The sequence below is a fragment of the Gracilinanus agilis genome, chromosome 2, assembly GCF_016433145.1.
Source record: "Gracilinanus agilis isolate LMUSP501 chromosome 2, AgileGrace, whole genome shotgun sequence".
Classification (NCBI taxonomy): Eukaryota; Metazoa; Chordata; class Mammalia; order Didelphimorphia; family Didelphidae; genus Gracilinanus; species Gracilinanus agilis.
Window position 1 is genome coordinate 481,414,866 of NC_058131.1, and position 26,579 is coordinate 481,441,444.

General features: G+C 37.9%; 1 protein-coding gene across 1 annotated transcript in view; it reads right to left on the reverse strand.

The window, feature by feature from the left end:
* Positions 1 to 1,101: 1,101 nt before the first annotated feature.
* TMED10 (transmembrane p24 trafficking protein 10) overlaps positions 1,102 to 26,579 on the reverse strand; it is a 45,904-nt gene continuing 20,426 nt past the window's right edge. Inside the window, exons 2-5 of the mRNA XM_044664947.1 lie at positions 18,431 to 18,542; positions 13,285 to 13,358; positions 6,541 to 6,667; positions 1,102 to 3,549 (exon numbers count right to left, since the gene is read on the reverse strand). Coding sequence (XP_044520882.1) covers positions 3,428 to 3,549; positions 6,541 to 6,667; positions 13,285 to 13,358; positions 18,431 to 18,542 — 435 coding nt within the window. The 3' untranslated portion in view covers positions 1,102 to 3,427. The remainder of the gene's footprint in view (positions 3,550 to 6,540; positions 6,668 to 13,284; positions 13,359 to 18,430; positions 18,543 to 26,579) is intronic.

A 26,579-nucleotide genomic window follows, 5' to 3' on the forward strand; every position in this document is an offset into this window, starting at 1 on the left:
TCATCAAGGGACAAGGATATGGATTCCAATTTCCAAAATGGAAGTGAAAGAACTGTATTTACTCATAGTCAAAAGTTTATAAAGACATATTAGTTCAGATATAAGCTTACCCCAAAGCCTAGAAATTACTTCCCATTAGTTTTGTATATTTACATGGAAAACAGAAGGGGAACCCTTTTACCTGTTATTTACTCTTCTATTTGAGCAGCTCACTAGATTTGCTAACTGAAAACTGTAAAGCACTAGCTGTGATTAATAGAGAATGTAAATACAAATGACATCCACCACGATGAAAAGTGTCTGCTTATTCTAGAAGAAACTGAATAGGAATAATTATACTGAGTTCTTCATTACATAGGAACAATAATCAGATTTGGAACTATTTACTTATCAGTAAACTTTTCTCAGTTTGTTAAAGGCTAAATTATGAATAACTTTTTATTATCTGATCTTAAGGAGAGATTAAGTGAATGTACATATTCACAATATTATTATTAAGGGAGGGACTTAAAAATGCTTTATTATAATAAACGAGGGGAGAGGCTAAACTACCCTTTGCCTGTTAGGGAATGTAACATTAGTTACCAAGGCTTGCTCATGTCAGAGGTGAACTCCAAGTTGCAAGAGGTGAACTCACCAACTATAATTTGGGGGTTGTTGCCTGGGCAGGAAAAGAGAAGAAAGTCCTTGGACACAAGCAATTCTAGCAACAATTCACATGGAAAGAATTTTCCTAAAGGGAAAGCTCAGCTTAAAGAGTATTGGTTGGGTCTTCCAAGTGACCCTCCATAGTACCATACCATATAATGGAGACAGGATTTTTCAACAGTCATGCCCACTGTTTATTACACCTACAGCGGGATTCGAATTGCCAGATTCTGAGGGGTGTGATGTATCAATTTTAACAGCAGATGGCGATATTATGAAATGTTTAGTAACTTAATTATCCTTACACCTAGCTTGAAATTCATGAAGGCAGGACTTTTCCCCCTTAGTAGTCATCACATATAAATCTGTCCCTCGTCAGAACCAAGGAATCTGCAAACCCACAGTCATAAATTCTGGCAAAGATATAGACTAGACTCATAAACACAACTAAAATGGTTTACCCTAAACTTTATTTCAGAAAATTTACACAAAAATACCCAATCCAATACTTACAGGTAAATCTGTATAAATCCCACATGCTTCTTTCCTATAAAACAAGTTGTGTGAAAACAGCTTTATGACAAGAATTGCATTTAATTTATGACCACGGTACCAGTAAAGCTTACTGTAAACTTTACCACCTCATTTACATTATAGAGGTCATTTTGAATAATATACTCACGAGAGAAAGAGAAAGAGAAAGCAGAGAACTCAGAATACTCTTATTTTCTAAGCAGACTTACTCTAGCACCAGTCTTTCAAAGCAATTAATTATTTTTAGATAAAAGCAAGCAGACTATCAATTAGCTTTAGAATAAAGCAGAGGGCTCTGGAGAAAGTTCCAGCATGGTTTAAAAAGGGGACAAACATGAAACAGATTTCAAACTACACAAAACTCAAGTTGAGGTTCTAAAGTAATAGATATAGCGAGAATTGATAAAATGAAGAGCTTCTCTTTCTGCCTGGATTACAAATTCAAAGAAAGACATTCTGTCAACTGATATCATAATTACCTCAGTGACTACCACGGTTAAGCCAAGGAAAAAGAATGTTGTAATGAGAGAATGGTAGCGAGTAGCTTGTCACAGACTTTGACTCAGGAGGGAGCCCCGATGGCCCATGTTGGCACTTCACCTTGAAACATCTGCATCTGTAGAAGGTGCCTCTGACACACATTTATTTTCTCTTCCTTTTTGTACACCCTGACACTTCACCTTAAAAGCCTCACGTGCAAAATTGTAGATGGTTCTCTCAATGACTACTGTTAACTGTGGATTTTTGCTACACTAAGACTGGTTTTACCACTGCTAGATTCTCAGGAGTAGGAACTCATAGCTTCTACCAGCAGATGGCAATACTGCACTAATTCTCTAAGTCAATCTGAAAGGGGCAGTTCGCACAAATGGGGGGAAAAAGCTTCAATAGTTGTCACTCTCTTCAGTTGGAACTTTGCTTAGTTCCTCCATTCTTTTAAGTAGGTCTCCATCCTATTACTAAATCTTTCCCCTTTATCTTCCAAGGCATCACATCAGGCTCTCCTGTCGACTCTTTCCTATACATTACTCTCTGTACTAAAGAGAATGAATCACATGGCTAAGGGCAGTTCTTTCAGTTGCTGCTTAAGAAACTTTAATTAGAAGTTGGGTTGCCAAAACAAAATAAGCATACAAATGAGCAACGAATCTTCAAAAGTTTCAATTATTTAAAAATGGCTGGTGTGTGTATAACTCTGAGCAAGCTCCAGAAGAGATTATATAAAGGAGTAGTTTCTTCCTACCTCTGGATCAACTGAGAAATCCATTTCAAAATAAATATCTATTTTTCATAACTACATGAACATGGTCACTGCATCCTCTCTTATATGTAAATACATAAACATACCTGGCGATGGCCTCTACTCAATCTTTAATCCCACACTGATTCTTGGCCCTGAATTCACTCCATGTATTTCCGGCACCTATTTTATTCATGATGCTCCCAATTGTACAAATATATACCTTACTGAACTAAATTCCTAAACATAGCATAAAAATATAGGAAATAAATATAAAGAGCTAAAGTAAGGAAAGTTATTCAATTTTACTTTTGTAGGTTACATTAAGAAATCTAAGAGTCTAAGTGCATAAAGTTTATTTTTATCCCCAGTTCTGAATTTTCTATGGAACTACAGTTCCAAGTTTTAGCTCTATCAGGAATCTTATCTTCTATCTTTCCTTTGGTTCTTGGATTTTTATATCACTAGAAGCCACCCACCCAAATTCAATTCCAGCTAAAATATAATGGCTATACTGCTATAGTAACCATAAGGGGGAAAAAAAACAAACAAGACAATCAGAACACAGCAAATCTATAGCCAAGTCAATATGGTCATACAAATCTTGATGACAGAACTAGAGTAGAAGTCCAAGCCAACAGGTAGGTAGGAAAAGGAAAGAAGTCATATGGTTCAAACAGATCATTTTGAGGAAACCCAATGGCAATGCTGGGTTTCAGCATTTACAAAATCCATTTCTTATCATAGGTGGCCTTAATGATAGTCCCATTGTTGCAAAACCAGCCCAACCCCCCCCCAATACCCAGCAAGTTAAAAAGAGTCTCCCTCATTGGCCTATGTGGAGTCTAGGTGGTTCCCCATTCCTCCCACCCGAAATGAGGCCAGTTCTGACAAGAAAACTCCAGGGTCAGCAGATAGAATGTGCTGTCTGTGGTGTGGCTCAGGCCAGGTATGTCCCAGTGGTGTCCTCCTGGCTGCAAGACAGGGTGGGAAAGAATTGCTTCATTATTCAATCAGCTTCTTGGCCTTGAAGAAACGTCGAAGATAGAAAACTTGCCAGGTGGCCAATCCAATAAGGCAAAACATGGAAAAGATGCTGAAGTACAGAACCCGGGTATTTGTTGACTCTAAAAGACAAAAAACAAAGCTGCAAACATATCCCTCTGGGAAATGGAAGTAGAAAAGTTCAGTTGGCTAAACTAGGCAAAAGAATCAAAGAAGAGTTTAAATTCTATTATCTTTAATGATATGATTTTAAATGAATCACTTATTTTCAGTGATCTAATGTTTAAGAGGTAACAATAAAGAACCAATCAACAAACATTTATTAAGCACTTACCATGTACTGTGATAATTAGATTAAGTCTACACTGCCCATCTTTAGATTTAATCACCAAAGTTGAGAACACCTCTAAGTTCAATAACCCACATGTGCTAGAGTGGGTGCTGAATCAGAATCAACTGACTGCCCCCTAGGCAGTACTATAAGAATCATTTATTGTGATTGGACATGCAAATCAGGAGGGAGGCACAGGAAGTGACGCATAAGCGACCCCTTTAAAAAAAGGAAGTTGAGTGAGAGGTCTTCAGTGAAGAGAGCATCTGGTGAAGAACCTTTTCTGGTTCATGGAGGAGTGTTGGAATGCTGAGACTGGTGGGAGCTCTGACTCCTTCCCTTTGAATTGTTACGTGGGTAAGTTAGGCTGACTCTCTGTCTCTTCCCTTGGCATTTCTGGAGGCTCTATCCTCAAGGAGGCCTCTCTTGCCTCTCTAATTGTAAAAGGCTTTGTGGCTAGAAGCCTTGTTTAATTAACCTCTGTGCCCCTCTGCTGGGGCCTCTAAATTCTTACCTGGTCTGGGCCAGAGTTTCTCTCTCAATTTCCCTACCTTCAACCTTCCTAATTGTAAATAAACTTCCATGAAAGTCAATTTTTACTTGAGATTATTCTTAATTGAGGACTGATAATAGTTCAATCCTCTGGTGACCATCTTTTAATATATTGAACCCCCAAACCCCCTTTTTACCCTTATAGTCCTAAAGTGCTTAGGATACAAAGAAAAAAACAAAAATATAGAATTTTAAAGTTAGGGCTTCAATCCAACCTATTATCTGGGAAGAAGGAAACAAAGCATTTACTGATGTGGTACTATGTTCCAGGCATTGTATTAAGCACTTTACAAATGTGATCACATTTGATTCTCACAGCAACCCTGGGAAGCAGATACTATTATTATCTCTATTTTAAAGTTGATGAAATCAGGACAGACAGAGATTAAGTGACTTGCCATGTAGCTAGTGTCTGAGGTGGTATCTGAATTTAGGTCTTCCAGATTGCAAGCCCAGTGCTCTATCCACTGCACCACCTAGCTGCACTCTGTCTAATGACACTCTCATACCCCATTATAACACATTAGGCAAATTTGGTCATAGAACTGTTGCTTGAAAACCTCCAATAAAAGGGAACTTACCGCATCTAGATGCAGCCCATTGTATTTCTAGACTGCTCTACTGTATTTCTGGATAACAAGGGAAAATTCACCTCTTTATACCTAATGCCCATTGATCTGTTCCCTGGGATGAAGCAGAACATGTTTAAACCCTCTTCTGCATGACAACCTTTCAGATAAGTGAAGACATTAATGTGTTCCCTTAGTAGTCCTCAGTTTTCTCAACTTATCACTGTGACATGGAGCAAGATCTTTCCCACCCTAATTGCCTCATTCTGGACATCCTATGGCTAATCAATTTCCTTCCCAAACTATGGCTTCCTGGATATACTCCAAATGTACTCTGATCAAGATCTAATTCCAGGAGGGTTATTGCCTCCTTATCCCTGAAAGCAATGTTTATCTCTCTGTCTCTGAAAACCCTTATCTCTGTCTTAGTAACCACTCAGCTAGGAAGTATCTGAGGCCAGATCTGGAACCCAGGACTTCCTGTCTCCAGGCTTGGTACTCTATCTACTGTGCTCCCTCGCTGCCACAGTAATGCCTCTCTTCATGCAGCATGAGTATGCATTAACTTTTTTTTCATTCCCATATCACAAAGATGACTCCTATTGAGTTTGTAGCTCACTAACTATATCCAGAGATCCTTTTTCAGACAAAATGCCATCTATGCCTCCCTATCTTATACTTGTAATGCCTTTAAAAAAAACCCCAAGCATATCTCTAAGATTAGCACAATGTTCTAGTCCAGTAATGGGCAAACTTCTTAAAGAGGGGGCCAAAGGAAAGGAAATGCTCCTCTGTCAGTTTCTAAGGCAACTCTTTGGAAGTTTCATTGTATTGTATCCTACTCATTGTATTCATCAGATTAGGAATAATCTCCTATGGCCTGATAGAACATTTCAGGGGTCCACATCTGGCCCAGGGGTTGTAATTTGCCAATCACTGTTCTAGTCTGTTAAGATCTTTGTGGATCCTGTCATTTAGCATGTTAGTCATTCTTCCCACTTTTGTGTCATTTGCAATTGTGGTGAACAAGTCAAAATCCAAATCATTGTTACAAATATTAGTTAGATTCTTTCCCATAAGAATACTGTGAGCTATTTCATCAAATAATTTGTTAAGATCTAAGCAACTACATCTACAATATTCTCATTAATTAATTTATAATCTGACAGGACTTATTCCTGATGAAACCATGCCAACCCTTTTTTATGTGTGTACACACCCACACACACACCCCCACACACACCCCTACCTAGTTGTCTGTGATTTTTTCTTGTTTTTTTTTTCCCTTTCTTTTTTTAAACCCTTACCTTCTGCCTTAGAATCAATACTGCGTATTGGTTCCAAGGCAAAAGAGTGGTAAGGGCGAGGCGGCCACGGTCACACAACTAGGGAAGTGTCTGAGGCCAGTACATTCTAAGACTGAAGGTAAGGATTTAAAAACAAAACTAGATGACAGAGTTTATAACAATTAGAAGAAAAAGATTTTAAAGTGAATCAAAATGTGTGTCAAAATTCCTACTTATGATTCCTACCTGTTCACATATGAACTCCTTCATTTTATCATACTCAAGAATAACCCACTTTTGGTGAAGTCTTTTGAAGTACAAGACCAACATTTAAAATTCTGGGAGATGCATGGGGAAATGCTAACTGTTACTGACCATTAGTATCCCGCATCTCTTCTTCTCGCTTCTTCATGTAAGCAAAATCATTGACAATGGATTCTGAAAGGTCCTCCAGGCGTCGCAGCTCAACTTCCAGAGGTTTTAGCTTCTCCACTTTTGCGATCTGGGAAAGAAAGGAATGGTGGAATGGCTGGATGCAGTATTACCTACTAAATCACCTCTGAAGAGTAAAATATTCCTACTTAAAATACAAGACAATGTACAACCTTTCCATATGAAAAAATTAATAATAATAATGATCACCTAGTTTATTGACTATAGTAATATACAACTTCAAACAAAACAAACTGTCAAGGACACCACTCTTCAAACTTCTTCCCATTTGTTCATTCAGTTTTAGGTGATCCCTGGGGATAGTCCCACACCACCTGCTCCAGCATTATAAGAGAGGGAAAAAGGGTGAAAGGTAGTATTTGTGTGTCCTCACACTTTCAAGACCTATTACAATCCTTAAAAGAGATTTTTAAGTTTTTTTCCAAGGGAAGACCCATATCTTATATATCTTGATCTTTCTCCTATCATCTAGCACAGTACCCAGGCGCATAGTAGGGACTTAAATGTTTATTGATCCTGCCAACAGACAGCAGGAGCTATTTTATTTTTATCTTTGTATCTCCACAACCCTAGCATGTATAGATGCCTGACATTTCACTTTTTATTAATAGTCCATATGAATAGCAGCAGCTAAGATTTATATAGTTTTAAGCTTTGTAAAGCATTTAACATGTATTAATTCATTTGAAATGTTATAACAGGATCCAAACAGAAAAAAACTATGTGCTTTTGCAGGATGTATGACATCAATAAAAATATTCACTTCCACACATGTTAAAGGAAACACATGTAACAAGGTGTTTTGTTTTTTAAAAGGAAAGAAAAGTGAAAACCTGGTACAGAACATTCACTGTCATGACAATGTTAGGCCAAACCAAGCTTTGGAAGAGAAACCACAGTCAGTCTATAAACATTTACTAAGTACCTACAATGTGTCAAGTCCTGTACTAAGTGCTGGGGACATAAAGAGAAAAGTCAGTCCCTGTCCTCAAGGAATTCCTAATCTAATAGAGAAGATAACAGGCAAACAATTACGTTCCAACAAGCTCTATCTATAAAGGATAAATTGGAAGTAATTAACAGAGGGAAGGTACCAGAATTAAGAGGGATCAGGAAAGGCTTCCAAGATGGTAGGATTTTTTTTTAAATCCTTACCTTTCATCTTAGAATCAATATTGTGTATTGGTTCTAAGGCAGAAGAGTGGTAAGGGTTAGGCAATGGGGGTCAAATGACTTGCTCAGGGTCACAAAGCTAGGAAGTATAGATGGTGGGATTTTAGCTGGCTCTTAAAAGAAGTCAGGAGGGGCAGCTGGGTAGCTCAGTGGAGTGAGAGTCAGGCCTAGAGACAGGAGGTCCTAGGTTCAAACCTGGCCTCAGCCACTTCCCAGCTGTGTGACCCTGGGCAAGTCACTTGACCCCCATTGCCCACCCTTACCACTCTTCCACCTATGAGACAATACACCGAAGTACAAGGGTTTAAAAAAAAAAAAAAAAGAAGTCAGGAGGCAGAAATGAGGCAGGAGTACATTCCAGATATGGGGACAGCCAGTGAAAATTCACTGAGTTGTGAGATGGAGGGTCTTGGAAGATAGTGTCACTGGATATCAGAGTATATGGAGGTGGTGGGATAAAGTATATATTATAAAGGGTTTGAAGGCCAAACAGAATTGATTCTGGAAGTAAATTGGGAATCACTAGAGTCTGAGTGTTAATGACCTATACTTTAAGGAAGATCACTGTGAGAAGAAACAGATTGGAGTGGGGAGAGACTTATGGGCAGGGAGACCACCCACAGAAATGTAATGCCAAAGGTAGTGAGTTAAAGTCCAAAAGATAAGTCTGTTGGGATTGTTAAAGTTCTGAAACAAACTAAAGATTTATTCAGCAACAAAATTCAATAAATACCTATTTAAGCTCTGCATTGTGTTAAAGAAATTTAGATTAAGTAACAAATGGTCAGGCTGGGATTCAAAACTTTGATAATACTAAACTACTCCCCCACAGAAGTTACTCATTAGTTGTTAAAAACTCTTAATCTGGTGACCTTCCACTTTCTGCACTCTCCCACCCCCAATCTCAGCAAAAGTGGAATTCCTCATTGTTCAAAATCAAAGCCTTCTTAATTGCTACTGAAGATACAAATCCAAGGAGTTTTCAGTATAATCTATATGAAAGCAATTCTACCAAAGAAAGGTGTTAACTCCTTAAAAAGTAGTTTCTTAAAGAGGATGTGTGAAGACAGCTTGCAAGTCTCTAGATTTCACACTAGTTTCATAAAGCTCTTTTCCCTCATGTAGCATCAAGACCTAAGAAAGAAATTTCTTTGTGACAAGCTAGATTTAACGAAAGCACTACATCAATGTCTGAAACTGACTTTTGAAAGGGGCAGAACACTGTTATGATGGATTCCAGATCACAGTAATAAGTATTAACTACACTAGCCCAATTCACACAAAAATAGGAATGAAATATACTTATGGACAAAATCTGTGCATATTTACCTGTTCTGGGGAAAGCAAAATAAGGCAAAGTCCTGCCTATTTCATGCTTTAAGAATTAATGACATCTCATTTAGTTCTACAAATGTTCATATCTCAAATGAAATTTGACTCTGGGAATCATCAGATTTTGGTCCTGATGTTTTAAAACAACAGTTCCTCCTTCCTCACTAGCATACTAGGAAGAGAGCTATGGAAAGCTGTTGTTCAAACCAAGAAACTGTGTTTTTTTTTTTTTTGTTTTTTTTTTAATTTTAAATCCTTAACTTCTGTGTATTGACTTATAGGTGGAAGAGTGGTAAGGGTAGGCAATGGGAGTCAAGTGACTTGCCCAGGGTCACACAGCTGGGAAGTGTCTGAGGCCGGATTTGAACCTAGGACCTCCCGTCTCTAGGCCTGGCTCTCAATCCACTGAGCTACCCAGCTGCCCCCAAAGAAACTGTGTTTTTATGTGTTCTATAAATTTACTTTCTTAAGGAGCCCAAAAGCAGAATGTTAACATTAAAATTACTGAAAGAAAAGGCATATCCAGAGAAGGTATTGGGATTGGGAGTTGGAGGGCTTAAGAATTAAAATTTAATGTAACTAATATACTTTTTTTTAATCAATGCAATAAACTAAAAACAAACAAACAAAAACCCCCTTTACCTTCTACCTTAGAATCAGTACTATGTATTGGTTCCAAGGCAGAAGAGTGGTAAGGGCTAGGCAATAGGGGTTAAGTGACTTGCCCAGGGTCACCCAGCTAGGAAGGGTCTGAAACCACATTTGAACCTAGAACCCCACTGAGCTACCCCAGCTGCCCCCAAATCAATGCATTTTTGATGATCAATGACTATCTTCCCTAGAAATGCACTTGATAAGCATTAGTTCCCTGAAACATTTGCACTAATATATTAACCATAAATTATCAGAAACGTGCTAAATTCACATAATGAAATCAAGCAAAAACTAAGGAGGCAAAAGATAGTGAAAGTCAGACATCTACATATGCTGTCCTTGAAAAAAACAAACTGAAAAATCAAGAAGACTGCTTGCTCTCCTTCTTAAGACAAAGTATATTCTCTCTATTTAAGCATGAAGTTGGGAAGCTTTGTACATTTTTAGGCAGAGGGGCAAAATATTTCATCTTAGCTATGCTAAACTAATTTTCTAAGAGACTCGAACAAAATATCTGACCATGTAGGAGGGACTGATTAAAAGGACTTGAAGCTAGATTGTAAAAGATGACCAATGGATGACCTTCAAACCCTAGTACTCCAGTATAAATTCCAGAAGGGGAAGATATATAGCATATCAGAAGTGCATAATACCTTCTTAAATTTCAACAACAGACTCCAAGGATTCTGACCTTTTTGTTAATAATTATTCCCTGCCATATTAAAGCCTATATCAGCTGTCTCAAGAACACATGAACTCTCCAGACAAAGCATGGATCTGGGTAGTTTCCTGAAAATTAATTACTCCTACTCTTTTCGTGGCCTCACACTCTATTCTAGTACACAATAGGGGAAAATGTTGTCACTGCTTGCTTCTGATAAATAGGAATAGCAGTAACAGTGAAAGGCAGTGGGAAAAGTAATGGACTTGGAGTTAGGAGGTCCTAAGTTCCAGTTCTGACCTTTAACTTATTGTGTGATCCTAAGCAAGTCACTTAACTTCTCTGTACCTTAATTCCCTCATCTACAAAATGGAGATTACCCACTTCACAGGGCTACTAGGAGTATATATTTGGGATTCAGGGTCAGGATCAGATACTTATTAGCTGTATAATACTGGGCAAGACACAAATTCTCTTAATGTCAATTACCTCATCTATAAAATGTAGATAAAAATACTACATACTATTGATCTCATGTTGTTGTAGGAAAAATGCTTTTTAGACCTTAAAAGGCTCTAAAAATATGAGCTATTATTATTTCTAAAGACTGCATACAACAATTGTCTCCAAATAAAGGAACACCAGATCCTGGGCATAAGCAAAAAAGCACAGCCTTTGGAATATAACCCAACCACTCCCTCTTTGATAATGACCAAACAAGGGTTGCTGCTAGGTTCCCATTTTCCTGAGCCCCAATAATGGCATACCATATTGGGGGAGGGGAGTTTCATAATTGGGAAGCAGAAGCATTGAGCTATGTTGTAATCAAATACGTAAAGACAGGCTGAGGACAAGCTGAGGACGTGCCAGACATCCAAAGCAGGAAGTAAGGAAAGGAAGAACAGCGGCTTCCTTTCTGTTAGGGATTCCCCAGCAGGATTAACTAGAAGGTCAGAGGACCCAAAGCTTCTTCCCAGAGGACCCAAAACTTCTTCTCAGTGTTACAAATAAGGCTTAACTAAGGCTTTAATGGAAAGTCCAAGAGGTTCAAAGGCCCCCAAATGTTAAGAGAATGGTGTCATTTATGTTTTCTAATTTAAAGAACAAAATAAAACTGCTACATAAAAAGTCTTATTGTTTATTTAAGGAGCATTATGCTATGCTAATAAAATAGCTATCTATTATGCTGAAAGAAAGAAGAGTTCAACCTAAGCCATATCCCAAAAGTCCAGCTGAGATCTTGTTGCCTGTTAAGTTATAAAAACCCAGCAGTGTTGCCTTGGGAACTACTACAATTCAGAACAAGAGACTAGGTATAAAGATTACTGTACCTTTGTAATGTCACAGTTTAAATGTCTTTGGGATATCTGGTGTCTAACTAAAGGGGAAAGATCCAAGTATAGCCACTTGCTACCAAATGGAAAACATTATATTCCTTTCTCACTTTTTATTAGAGTCCCTCATTTTTGGGACTGTGAAGACTTGAGAAAATCTTTAGTCTTAAACCCATCTGGGGAAAAACAAAAATCTATTCTTTTTCATTGATCAAAATTCAATGGGGCAAGTAATGCAGTATCTCCAAGGAGTATCTACTGGCTCATTTGCTCTGGTCAACTGCTGACAGATAACTCAGAGCAGTTTCATTTGAATACTTGGCAGGACAACCTACTTGGAGCCAAGGAAAAAAAAAAAGAACAGAAACTATCAAAGAAACCATCAAACTATCAAAGAACTATCATCCCCACTTCACTACTTCCTATTTCAAAACTAGCCATTTACTTCCACTCCTTATTCAAGTCAGGGTATCTTCCTTCCAGTATCTGGTTCAAAGATAAATCTCAAGTTGGTAGAGGTTCCCATCATTTTTCTAAGAAGATTATTCCATCTTCTGCTTTCTGGTCACTTTATTACACTTCTACAAAATTCCTTTAAATGACCTTCCTTAGTTTATAGTCTTCAAAAATAATTTATTATTTCCTGTTCTCCCCTTCTTTTCCATAGCCTGAACTGTTGCTCAGCCAAAAAAAATATATTCTTTCATTAGAGATTGATACCTCCTGTCCTTAAATTCTACTTGTGGTTCCCCTGAGTCTCTTCTAATTTAGCGAATCCTTTTGTGTCACCCCCAAAGTCTTCCAGCTGGGCCCTCCTAAGAGATGAATCTGTGCTCCTTTGTTCCATGATGTGATGCCTCATTCATTATATGCAACTGGCCACTCTCCTCACCTCCACCCCCAAGTGCAATGACTTGAGTCTCCACCACACTTTTTATGTAGGCATCTAACTGCCATTCATCACCAAACTAGTCTCCTACAATTTTTTCAGTTTTCTACCTTTAGTACTCAATATTACTTTTATTAAAAGAGACTTTTGTCCTCCTTTGTGTCTCAGAGGGCAATGTTGCTCAAGATTAAATAACACTGAATTCATGCCCCGGAGAAAATAGCTCTATTGGCATTCAAAAAGCCAAAACAAACCACTTTCCCCAACTTTGGCTTTCAACAGAGAAATAGATTCCAGCTTTTAAAATTAGAACTAAGCATATCTATCTGAAGTCTGTCTCAAGAGAACTAATGGCAAGCATAAGAAGGTTTTATCACCCTGACATTTCCAAAGGACTGTCAATAGAGTCTCTTTGGCTAACAACAAAGCCAGGAATGTTTTTTAAGACAGCTAAACTAACTTTCCATATCAGTAAGACACCAGATTACTAACAGCTGGCTGTCATGTGACTGCTGAGAAAATACCGCATTCTGGGCAAAGCACAGCCTACTGGCCTTAGTGGGTCATGGAGTCCTAGTAGCATAGTTGGCTGCTGCCTGACTGGGTATCGCTGTAGGACGTACCTCCTCATAATTTTTTGCTTCTACCCCATGCTTCATGTCCAGGATCACGAGCTGGTCAGGTGTCCGCCCAGTTCCTGGAAACGAAATGAAAGGATTCATTGTGTGGAATATTTAACATTCCAGGAAATCACCCACCCACTCTCTCTCTCCTTGCCCCCACCCTCTCAATAAAGGGAAATGGGCAGTCCCTCCCCCTACTCAGCTGCAGAGAATTCCCGTCTCTGCCTAAAATCACAAGCGCTCCAGACAAAGCCTAGATCTGTGTGGGACTCCGGAAAGCAAAGAGAACAGGCTGCTGGCAAACAGTACTAAGTGTGTAAGACACAAGATACTGCAGCTGGTGCTAGAGGGATAGGGAGGGAGGAAAAAAAACACAGGACTATGGGAATGTGAAATAAAGCTCACAAAGTCAAAACAATTTGAATCCAAGTGGGAGAAAAATCAGCTGGTGGTGGTCATTGGCTTAGACTGACACATACATTTCACTCATCTGAAGGAACTGCACTGACAAATTCCCCATGGGCATGAGGCTCACAGAGGATTAAAATGTTGTGAATAAGATACCACATAGTCAATACAGACACAAAGAAGAGACCACAGATTCTATCATGCAATAAACTATTTTAAATCTAGGCTTTCTGGCCCCAAAACAACAAAAATCTCTCTTTCTGTATACAGTATTAAAACCCTTAAAATTCAGAACTTAAGTAAAACCATTAAAGTATGGACAAAAAGAAAGCCTGGTAGCAAACTGGGCAGTGCACTGGGCTTAAGAGTTAGGAAAACCTGAGTTTAATCCTGTTTCAGACATATACTAGTCGTATGACCCTGGACAAGTCATTTAACCTCAGCCTTCTCATTTGTAAATTCAGAGGGGATGAACTTCATGGCCTTGAATATTCCTTCCAACTTGAAGTCTATAATTCTCTGATGATGTCATTGTAAAGAAAGGTCTCTGTTCTTCAGAAAAAGGTCTATTTATGATGGAAGCAATCAATAAAACAATGGTCATATTAACAAAAAGTTCATCTCTGACCCGGAGTGGTAAAATGGAATTCTTTTCTTATTTATCAAGTAGGTGAAAAGGAAAAGGCAACCATAAGATTCTGTGATCCAAGATCTTAAAATTAAGATGCATCATGCATAGCAGGCGTCAATAAATTCACATTTATATAATACAAAGTGCTCTGCAATCTATTATCTCTCTTAATTTCTTACAAGCCTGCAAGGTAGGTATTTTAAGTGTGCAATGGTTAAGTGATTAGCCATACAGCAAATGTTAAGAAGTGACATTCAAGCAGTGTGACAATTGGGCATACTGTAAAGAATTCCATGTGTGGAGTCCAAGGACCAGAATTCAAATTCTAACTCTACCTCAGACATGCCATTTACACTCTTCAGGCTTCAATTCTTTCATTAGCAAAATAAGGAGATTATACTAACCGAACTCTAAATCCAACTCTAGAATCTAGGATCAGAGTTTTATTTGAATCCAGTATTTTGTCCATGAAAGCTAACCAAGCTGAGAAACATATTCTCTGAAAATAGGAGTAAGTCTTAATAATAATGTGGAATTAAATTCAACAAGTATTTACAGATAACATATCTGCCAGGGATATGGTCCCTGTACTTAAAGATCTTATTGATTAGCTGCCAAAAGCAGTGACATAAATAATAAATGCTAGAAGTCAGAAAAAGGAGAATTGTGGGCCAATGGTGGGAGTACAGATTCCATTAAGAAGTCAGGCTTTGAGCAGACTGGGAGAACTTAGAAAGAAGGAGGGTAGGGGGATATGTGTAATTCAAGTTGGGAGGTAAGAGTGGGGCAGGGGAGAGTGAGGGAAAGAATGAAGGATGGGAAAGAAAAAGGAGGGAGAAAAGAGAGGGAAGGGTAGACATAGCCCAGAGATGGGAATGAGCCCAGTATGTTCAGAAGACAGTAAAGAGACAAACATGGTTAGGGCAGTAGGTTCATTAGATAAGGGATAGGAAAGCTAAAATAAAACTACAGAAAGCTTTGAATGTCAAGCTGATATCTGATTCCCAATCGCATCAACAGGTGGTGGTACTTTCAGAGCACTTTCCCCAAAAACCTAGGTGTGCAACCCTGATATTGCCATAGTTCCTATAGGAGTTATAAAAACATTTTTAAATTTCCCTTTCCTCATTTTAGGAATTATGAAATCCAAGCAGCTCATAAAGGCACCTGGCCCATCTATCCAGGATATCCTTTGCCTAACACTAACAGTTTCTTTGCACCAGCTCCCACTTTGCCACAGCATAATATTATTCAATCACAAGTAAAACCTCAGCCCTCTGCCAGGTCTGGTTCCAGATAACAAAGCCCCTAGAAAGTTTCCCATTAAAAAAAAAATCTCTTTTAGCTTTAGCTTTATATCAGCTTATAAAGATAGACTTCAGTCTAGGTGGCATCAGAAAGAAAAACGTTAATAGAGAAGATATTAATAAATCTGAAAACAAGTTCTCTGTAGGGTATATAATTATTCATTCATTCATTCAGGAAGTACTTAAGTGTCTTCCAGCCTAAACTTCATCGAACTTTGTTTCCTCTAACTCACTTTCTTATACACCTCTCTTTTTTTTTTGCTGTTGCTATAAGTGCTAATGTACATCACCTACAAAGTGATGGTGAACCTTTTAGGGACCCTGTGCCATGTACCACCATCACCACCCTGCCCCTCTTTGGGGCAGGGCTGGCAGTCCAGCAGTGAAGCCAGGGCTAAGTTCTGTCTGGAACGGGAAGAGAGGCTGGAGAGCCCCACCCCCTGCATTCTGGGGCAGGGCCAGGCTCCCAGCCAGACAAGCCAGGGGCTTGTACGTACCTAAAAAAGGTCTCAGTGTACCACAGGCTCTCCATCACAGACCAAGCACAATGTTTAATAACTGCTAAATTCTTATGTGCCCAGAACTATACTACTACAGTGGTATACTGAACTATAGTATCTAGAACTAACCTGTAGGAAAGCAAATAATAAATATAGGGCTCAATGCCTATCTTTCAGAAACTTAGCTGGGGTGAGGCAAGACATGCCTGTGAACACTTAAATAACATTATAGTAAGTGGTTCTAGAAATGCTATCGGAGATCATAGAAGGAAGATTATGAACTGCAATGACTTAGGAAAGCTTACTGCTGAGAGAAGTAGGGCTTGTGTTGGAGGAGGAGAGGGCTTTCCAAACCAGAAGACGATGTGAACAAAACTGTTGGGGCATGTTTAAGAATAGTGTTTTCCAAAAGACATGAGGATCAAGCTAGCTGGAGGAAAAGTTCATGTTGGGAGAGAAATTTAAAGTTAATGTATGCAAGGGAAATATTAACTATGGAAGCTCTTTAAATACCAAGTTCAGGATCGACTTCCAAGTCTAAAATTCCATAATTCCATAACTTTATTCTATGTTGGTGAGCCTACTACATGTTTTTTAAAAAGGGGTATAATACATGAGCCCAGGATCACAGGATTTACATTTGGAAATGCTGACGAAAGTAGTTTGAGAAAGATTAATCTGGCAATGGTTCACATGATGGAACAGAAGAAAGGTGGCAAATAAGGAGGATAATGAAATCCAGGCATAAAATAATTAGGGTATGGACTAAGGTGATTAACTTGGGAATAGAAAATAATAAAATTTTCAAAGGAATTATTCATAGAACTGGTGACAGATTTGATACAAGTAATGAAGAGGAAGGAGAATAAGAAGACTTCCAATATTTTGAGCTTATTATGACTGAGAAAACAATGGTGCCATTGACAGAAACATGGATGTCAGGAAAGAGACAGTTTGAAAAGAATACAATAAATTTTGAATTGTGTCGCATTTAAGTTGATAGCAGATCAAGTAAGTGGAAATGTCTGGTAGGCAGTGGGCCATATGAGACCTGGGGGAATATTAACATTATAGAAGAAGTCCTTTAGTTACTTCACTTCTTTATTTATAAGCCAGTTCATTGCACCTCACAATGAGATGAGCATTAAATGTGCAAGGCAGGCAAGCTCCCTGCCTTGCCATTTACAGGCTGTGTGGATTTGAGCAAGGCACTTGGCACCTCTTTTGGGATTTAGCTACTGCTCCTATAAATGAGCAATAATAATTCCTACTCATAGAACTGTTGTGAGGATCAAATAAAAAGATGTGTTATCATTGTTAATATCCTGACTAGCTTTTAAACTAAGCAGGACTGGAACTGATCAGTTGGAATCAACTAGTTCTTGCTAGGAATTCTAACCTTCATGGTGAAGCTGCATGTTCTAGGAAAATGTAATGAATGAAAGTCTAACCATTTAGGGGCACGAGTTGCTGAAAATGTCCTTAAGACCAAGGCCTACTCTGCATATGATATTAACTAGGACATGCTGATTAGTTTTGCTGACTTTTTTTTTTCCTAAATGATATGTCTCTTGGGTCAAGGGGGTAGGGAGATGAAGCTATCTCGGGAAACATATGTGGTACAAAAACAAAAACTATGAATAGAAAATTTTCTTTTAAGGCACAAGACCAACCATGATTCCAGAGCATTGAATTATATACTACTCACCTCTGACAAGAGAAATGACAGATTCAAAATGCAAAATGACATACATTTTTTGGACATGGACAATGTGGGAATTTGTTGTGGATGACTAAGCATATGTTATAAAGGTTTTGTTTTTCTGTTAAATGTGGGGAGAAGAGGAACGAATGATTTTTAATTGAAAATGAAAATAAAAAATAACTTCAACTAAGGCACTCATCCAGAAATAGCCAACATCAAGTAGTTCTTAGCTCTATCACACAATGAAAGAAGAATCAAATCTTGTTCTAAATTACAGAAAAATAAAAGCTATGTCCAAATGTGAATAGTTTTCTGGGCATCTATACTAAAATCAAGCCTAGCTACTCAACCTAAGGCACATCACAAGACTCAGAGCAATTCCAGTTACTGCACATGAGGAAAGAGGACTAATTAGCTAACTTTCACTTCTATTTACGTGAGTATAGATACTTGGGTCTCATTTCCCCTTCACAGCCATTCAAGACACAGGAAGTTCATGCTCTGCCTAACTTCTGATTGCACTTCAGGAGTTCCCTGCAAACCAAAATTGGGGAGAGCACCTATCATACAGAAACAACCTTTTGTGACCACTTACCCTTGCTCTCAAAACATGCCTCAAACATATCATAATCCTCAGTGGTGAAGGCAAATTTCCCCTTGGTTGCATCTTCCTTAGAATACAGGATGTGGCCAGCTGAATCTGTAATCTGCAAAAGAAAATAAGAGCAGATGATAAATGCAGTTTTGGAAGGGAATAACAGATATTCTTCCTCATCATCTCTAAAGGAAAATCATGTAAAGGAGTTCACATTTGTCTGTTAGGGCTTATCCAGCTATCATCAGAAACAGGATTGAGGTAAAAAGTCCAAATAGATACCAGTTTACAAAATTGAGATCTGTTCTATCAATCTAACTATACTACAAACTGAGACTAGTTATTTCTACAGGTTTTCCTTTCATATTGAAGGGCTACTCTAACATTATTCTATTTTATATGATTAAATGACATAGAAAAGTTTTGATTTTTTTTATTACTACACACAACAAAGACTATATAGATAGGGCTCATAGCCAAGCTCACAGATAGTTAAGATCTTCTTCTCTATTCAACTTCTTTCTTCACCAGAGACCTATGTAGTTATTCTAGAAACAGAATGACATTCTGGAATTTGGATTGAGGTTTCCTGTAGCAGGTAAAGAACCTGAATTTTCTAGGGAGTCAAACTGCCTAGAGCTCTGGAGTTCAACTGGGTATGGGTCAAAGTAAGAGGGTTCCTTTCTAATGCTAAAATTTTAGGAGTGTGGCAGGTGTGGTGGCACACACCTGTAATCTAATCCCTGCTGCTGGGAAAGGCTAAGGCTGGTAGATTACTTGAGTTTGGAAATTCTGAGCTACAGCAGGACAAGTGCCAATCAGGTTTATGCACTGGCCCCATAGGCCCTGAATGAGGTAGTGGTAGTATTATGAAGCTGTGGAGTAGGACCCGCCAATGAGATGCCATGGGAGGGGTGAGAGGGCCCAGGTTAGATACAGAATAGGTCAAAGCTTCTGTGGGCCAATTAGCAGTGAGATCAGGTTCATGAATGGCTACTGTACCTTCAAGCCTGGGGGAGGGGGGGAGGTGGGAGGGAGGGAGAGAGAGAGAGAGAGACAGAGAGAGAGAGAGAAAGAGATACAGTGTTGGTGGGAATTTTTGTAGTCTATATAAATTTGGCACTAAAACAAAATCTCATTTTTACAGAAACTGTTGGTTTTAAACTCATTCTGTTTAAATTTTTTTTTTCAATAAAAAAGGAACCGACAATTAACCCTATAAGAGTTCATGAAAAAGCAGCTAAAAAACAATCTTAGGGATGTTTAAGTTTTCTCTGTGGAACTAATTTTTACACTCCAGGGGGTTGGTCAGTAACTACCATGCTTACCATAAGATAGGAGAAACAAGACAGAAAATAGGAAAGAAATGGGTCCCGAAAAGGAAATTGGATATAACTATAATTTCAAGATGACAAACTTTCCAAATCTTTATTTTTGCATGGGAGGAGTTATGGCTTTTAATTTTATTTTGGTTTTCACACTACAGAATAGATACTAGCCGTTAGAGAGTCCTTAGCCTAAGCTAGTATAGCAGACAAATTACCTCAGTTACTGTTTTGAAGGCCACCTGCATTTAGCCATAGATAAACAAATGGTAAGAAGCCCTTCTCCTTTGCAATGTGAAATCATCCTGGCTAAGCAAAACTTTATGAGAGGGGGCAGCTGGGTGGCTCAGTGGATTGAGAGCCAGGCCCAGAAATGGGAGGTCCTGGGTTCAAATTTGGCCTCAGACACTTCCTAGCTGTGTGACCCTGGGCAAGTCACTTTAATCCCCATTGCCTAGCTCTTACCACTCTTAAAAACAAAACTTTATGAGAGCTTGGCAGTTTGTCTATAGCTTGGACTCTGAATTCCTATACAAGGTGAGGCCTAAAGACATCTTTCAGTCATTAATGCTTAAAGCAAATCATTAAAATAAGATTTCATCAAATCAAACTGCACATCACTGTGGTAATTAATTAAAAAAAACCATAGGATCCTACTTTATAAATGTACTGAAACTGTTAAAAAAGGTAAGTTGCCAATTTTAATTTGACAAATTACTATAGAAACACTATCAAGCCTGATGAAGTCTGAATGCAGATTGAAGCATTTTTTCACTCCACTTTATTTTTGGCTTTTTAAAAAAACATGCCTATTATGGAAATGTTTTGCATAATTGCACATTATATTTTGCTTGCTTTCTAAACAGGTGGAGAAGGGGTTGGAAGGAGAGAATTTGTCATTTAAATTTTTTAGAAAGAATGTAAAATTAATTAAAAAAGTTTTATCAAGGCATTAAAAATGGCTGCCCTCTTTCCCTACTCTTGCTATGTAGCCTATTACGTTGAAAAAAAGCCCAAGATTTTGTTATATCTCTTTTCAGTTCCCCATGTTTCAACACCCACATATTGAAGGAATGCTGAAATAATGTGAGACAGACCTAGGGCCCAATAAAAGTTAGGAATCTGGAAATTGTTCAGAACCCTAGTTAGACTGCACAACTGTCTCTTGGACACATGATAAGAGTTGTGAAACTAGCAAATGTGTAATAATTGGAGGATGTGAAAGCACTGCCTTTATTGTTCCACAAACACTATTACTGTCTATGGTTTTCTCTATCACCTACCCCTTGACAGCAATCATTTCATTTGTTAAAGGCTTGCTGACTGATTAGAAAGATCTTCAACAGGGGGGTGTGGGTTGTTGGGTCAAAACAACCAAAAAGCAACCTGAATTGCCTGAGTAGAGTTCCAAGGTACCCAATGGCAAGACTTTTGGATACAGTTTAATGCCATTCTTCTATCTCCTCAGAAACAACTTAATAACAGAAAAAGCTCAAACTGTTATGGAAATATTTGGTTCAAGAAGATAAGAATTTTTACATAGACAGGGCAAAGAAAACTAGCTGCTCTCACCAGATATTACCTTTCTCCACTCAGGAAAAAGAAAATTCTAAAAGGCAAAGAGGATATCTGATTTCTACATTCTGAAAAGATAAAACTCCAGTTGGAAGGCAGCTAGCGGCTAAGACCAAAAGTTGCAAATAAAGTCAGTCTTTTCCCCAAAGCATATTCATATAAAAACCAGTATTTTAGACTTGCTCGTTGTATTAGCTTAGTTCTTAAGGAAGATGGTAATGATTAAATAGTGATAAGCAATATTTAAAAGTAAATGAATATGGTTTATGCATGAAGGATATGCTATTGAGTGGAAAAAAATAAACATTGATTTAATCTCCTCACCAAGCCAGGTCACTGACAAATGAACCAAATGAAACAAGGTTCTGATGAGTCCAGAGTTGGCACAGGCATACCCTATTTCCCTAAAAGGTATAAGCCTATTTCTTTGTGGTTTCCTAAAATACTCCAAAAGGTCCCATTTAAAATACTTGATATGATAATATGTTGATATGCATTTAGCAAGGAAAAAATATATTATTTGAAGGAGTTTGGGGAGTTGGGTAGGAAAGGTTTATGGGGGAAGAAGATGGAAAGGGAGAAGAGAAGAAACAGTCTAGCTTAAAAAACTGAAAAATCTTAACTTCCACAGTACTAACAACTATGTCAGTGACTTGTTAATTCTTTGTGGGTATAATGAATTGGATAGTCTTAGCCTAATTTTCCAAAACCTTTTTTTACAGGCAAATTCAGCCACAGTACAGATGAACATAAGAGAGACACTTCCACTGTCAATTGAGGACTTATGGAGGTACTACGATTGACTGTGGAAAAACACTAGTCACAACCCTATACTACCATTACCTGTGCAACTAAAGACAATCTGCAGAGGAGGTTTTGGAATATGAAGAACTTGAAGAAATTGTAGGAACTGCTGAAGAACAAAGTAAATACAACTAAGAAAATGATTTACACAATAGCCTAAAACCAACCAACATCAAAATGTAAGGAAAGCAAACACTGAAAAAAAAAATCAACATTTTGATCATTGAAATGGCTTGATCTCAACTCCAGAGGAATGACAGTACGATGTACTTCCCTCCTCTCAGCAAAGAGGTAACTATGGTTGTGGAACGAAGCCTATACTGTAAAACATGGCCAATCTCTTTATTTTGCTTAACTATATATACTTCTTTGTTCCTAGAGAGTTCCACGGAGAGGAGAAACCTGAGAATACAGATGTTTTAAAAAACAAATAATGCACACACATAAAGAAGTGGTTCAAAGCAAAAAATCTCTCCATCCCCAATAAAGTGTGTACCTTTTATTATCAATTTAGAATATTTTTCCATGGTTACATGATTCATGGTTTTTACCACCCCTTCCCTATCCCCTCTCCCAGAGGTGACAAGCAGTTCCACTGGATTATATATGTATCATTGTTTAAAACCTATTTCCATATTATTCATATTTGCAATAGTGATCTTTTATCATCAAAACCCTAATCATATTCCCATCAAACCACATGATTGATTATGTTTTTCTTCTGTTCCCACAGTTCTCTCTGGATGTAGATAGCATTCTTTCTCATAAGTTCCTCTGGCTTGTCCTGGGTCATTGCATTGCTGCTAGTAGAAAAGTCCATCACAATCGATTATGCCATAATGTATCAGTCTCTGTGTAAAATGTTCTCCTGGTTCTGCTCTTTTTGTTCTGCATCAATTCCTGGAGTTCTTTCCAGTTCATAGAAATCCTCCAGTTCATCATTCTTTTCAGTACAATAGTATTCCATAACCATCAGATACCACAATTTGTTCAACCATTCCCCAATTGATGGACACCTCCTTATTTTCTAACTTTCTGCCACTACAAAGAGCACGGTTATACATATTTTTGTACAAGTATTTTTCCTTGTTATCTCTTTGGGAGTGTATCTTTTTTTTTTTTTTTTTTAAACCCTTACCTTCCATCTTGGAATCAATACTGTGTATTGGTTCCAAGGCAGAAGAGTGATACGGGTAGGCAATGGGGGGTCAAGTGATTTGTCCAGGGTCACACAGCTGGGAAGCGTCTGAGGCCAAATTTATACCTGGCACCTCCTATCTCTAGGCCTGGCTCTCAATCCACTGAGCTACCCAGCTGCCCCCGGAATGTGTCTTTTATTATAAAGAAATTTGCTAAACAGAAATGGTGTGTCCAATAATAAACACTCATAGTTCCCTAAAGGTTTTTCTTCACTTTTATATTCTCTATACATTCTTGTAAGGATATAATTGATACAGTAACTGTTCTTGTTGGGTTTATTGATCCTTATTAGGCAGCTTATGTGAGCTGAGAGTCAGTTATAATAATTGCATCTACCTGGCTGGAGAAGGATGATTACAGACTTACTAGAGTCAACGTTATAACAAAACCTATTTAATAAATTCTTTAAAGGTTTAAGGAAAGGAAGGAAAGGATAAACATAGGATTCGAGGATATATTCCCTAATCTAAAGAAACTAAACTTTACCCAATACCCTTCTGACTTGCAAGAGTCTGTTTCTTGCTTGAGATTTACTCAAGCCTGACTTATCTCCTTATCAATAACTAATTCCCCCAAATCTATTCTTACTAAGCTATCTATTAATTGTCTTTATATATATATATTTTTATTTACACATACATTTACATATACTTAAAATTCATCATACATATATATGTATATATATTTAAAATTCACTATCTCCTTCTTCCTCCAGGTAGAAATCAATTCAGTTGTTCTATCTCACTGAATTCAGCAATTCAGTAGGCTCTTTCATCTCTCAGATGGCACTTTGAGGCTGCTTAGACATCAAGTCACAGATCTTCTCAAAATTTCTTTTCTTGCTCCCTGTTCCCTCCCCAGCAATCCCATTACACAAAACCAGCAGGTATCTAAAATTAGAGAGTGAGAAATTGGGCCAAGCTTTGTGACTAACCAGAGTTGGCAAAGACCAATAGACTAAAATGATTGTTTTTAGTTTTCTTTAATTAAAATCTTCTAATCACAGATCATTTGGTAAGGTCATCTAGCTTCTTAGGAGTTCAACTTGATAATTTTATATTTTCTGCTTAAATGCTATTCAGATAACATACTTATCAATATCCTAGATAAGTTCTCTCTCTGCCCCTTACAGAGAGTATATCCTCTTCAAAGGGATTCTCTTTTCTTCCCTTCTAACAGCAAAAAAAAATTAGCTTTTGATTATAGAGGTCTTATATTAACCTTTGCTTAGATGGAAAGTGATGTTAAACCACAGGTTTGTTCCAGCTACTTTATCTATCTGATATCCCAACACAGAAGCAATGATTTATATTAAAAAAAAAAAAAAAAACACCTTCAAGAGAAAGTCAACTGAAGCTCACATCTTAAAAAGTAGGAAGGGGAATATGTGCTAATTGTATATACAGAGTAGCTAATGTCAAGAATATACTTTAATATGAATACTCATCCTAAGTAACTGTGAAAACACAGAATATTGGGAGTGGGGGGAGTGAAAAAAAGAAACAGAAGTACATAAAGAATTGCTATGTAGCCTGGGTGATATGGAGCTTCTAAAGTTTTCTGGGTTTTACTTATCTAGATCAACTCTGCTCCCAGACACTTCCCCAATATCTTGTCATTCATTCATTCAAGACTCGTATTCTCCCTTAATTCTTTTTTTTTTTTTTAACCCTTGTACTTCGGTGTATTGTCTCATAGGTGGAAGATTGGTAAGGGTGGGCAATGGGGGTCAAGTGACTTGCCCAGGGTCACACAGCTGGGAAGTGGCTGAGGCCGGGTTTGAACCTAGGACCTCCTGTCTCTAGGCCTGACTCTCACTCCACTAAGCTACCCAGCTGCCCCTTTCCCTTAATTCTGAAAGGATTTTCAAGATGCTTTCACCATAGGCAGAGTACTAGCAAAATATTTAAGAATTAGAAAAAAAAGATTCAGGAGTCAGTCACTTAACTATCCAGATGGAGGACCAGACATTTCTCCAGTCCTCTCAAGTCACAAAAAACCAAACCAAACAAAAGAAGAATTATGCAACAGAGATTAAGCAATTACAGCTATGTACACAGGACAAGAAAGGAAGAAGCCTAACAAGGTAAGGCCCACAAACCAATTCTTAAGACTGTATTTTGGATATACATACTCAGAAATTTCTCTATTGCTCCAAGTTCTCTGCCAGCACATCCTACTCTTGCTCTTTTCTCATGGTCCTGTTGTAACAAGTAGAAAGTCTTAACTTGATCCAATCTCAGGAACATGTGTGCACGCATGCATCCAAGTTGAAAATCATGCTTCCCTTCTGTCTGAGGAAACCCAGACTGAGCCTTGACAGAGAACTAAAGAATGTAGTGAAATGGAGTAGGAGGTTAGTGAGCATGGCTACACCAGGCCTGAAGGAAAGGGGACAGGAATTCAGCTAGGAATAGTCCAGTTCTATTCCCCTCTAAACCTACCTGGAACAGGGACTGAGGCCAGTTCTCCTAAGGACTTCAATATCACTGGGGTCTAGACCTGGTAGTAAAACTACTAACCAAGGGCAAAGAGTCAGAAAATGTATATTAAGGAAAAATGTAGAAACAACAAAAAAATTCTATTAAATTTTTTAAAATAAAAATTAAGTTCTATTAAATTGAAGCAGATAATGATTCTAAAAATAGAAGGGAAGATAAATACCAAAATATCCACAAAATTACAAACTTCTCTAAACAAATATAAGCCAAAGGAAATCAAGCCATACTTGATGAAACAAGGAACCCCGTGGATTCTCAAGAGAGCAAAGAACCACAGAAATCAGAATCTTGAGAGAAGTCACAAGGTAACAAATGGCCGAATTTGTAGGAAGTACAAGTAGAAAAAATCTATATAAGAGAGAAATTTAGAGTGGCAGAGTCAAGATGGTGGCATAGTAGCAGGAGCCTTCTGCATCTCCTTCCAATCAGTCATTACAATGCATCTCAAAAGGACAGAGATCAATTTATATTTCTGTAAATATATAATAAATATATAATAAATAATATATACAAAAAACATAAAATAATAAAAAAATAAATAATAAATGTATATTTGTAAATATAGAACTGATGCAGAGCGAAAGGAGCAGAGCCAGAAGAACATTGTACACAGAGACTGATATACTGTGGTAAAATCAAACGTAATGGACTTCTAACCAGCAGCAATGCAATGACCCAGGATAGCTCTGAGGGATTTATGGTAAAGAATGCTACCCACATTCAGAGGAAGAACTGCAGGAGAGG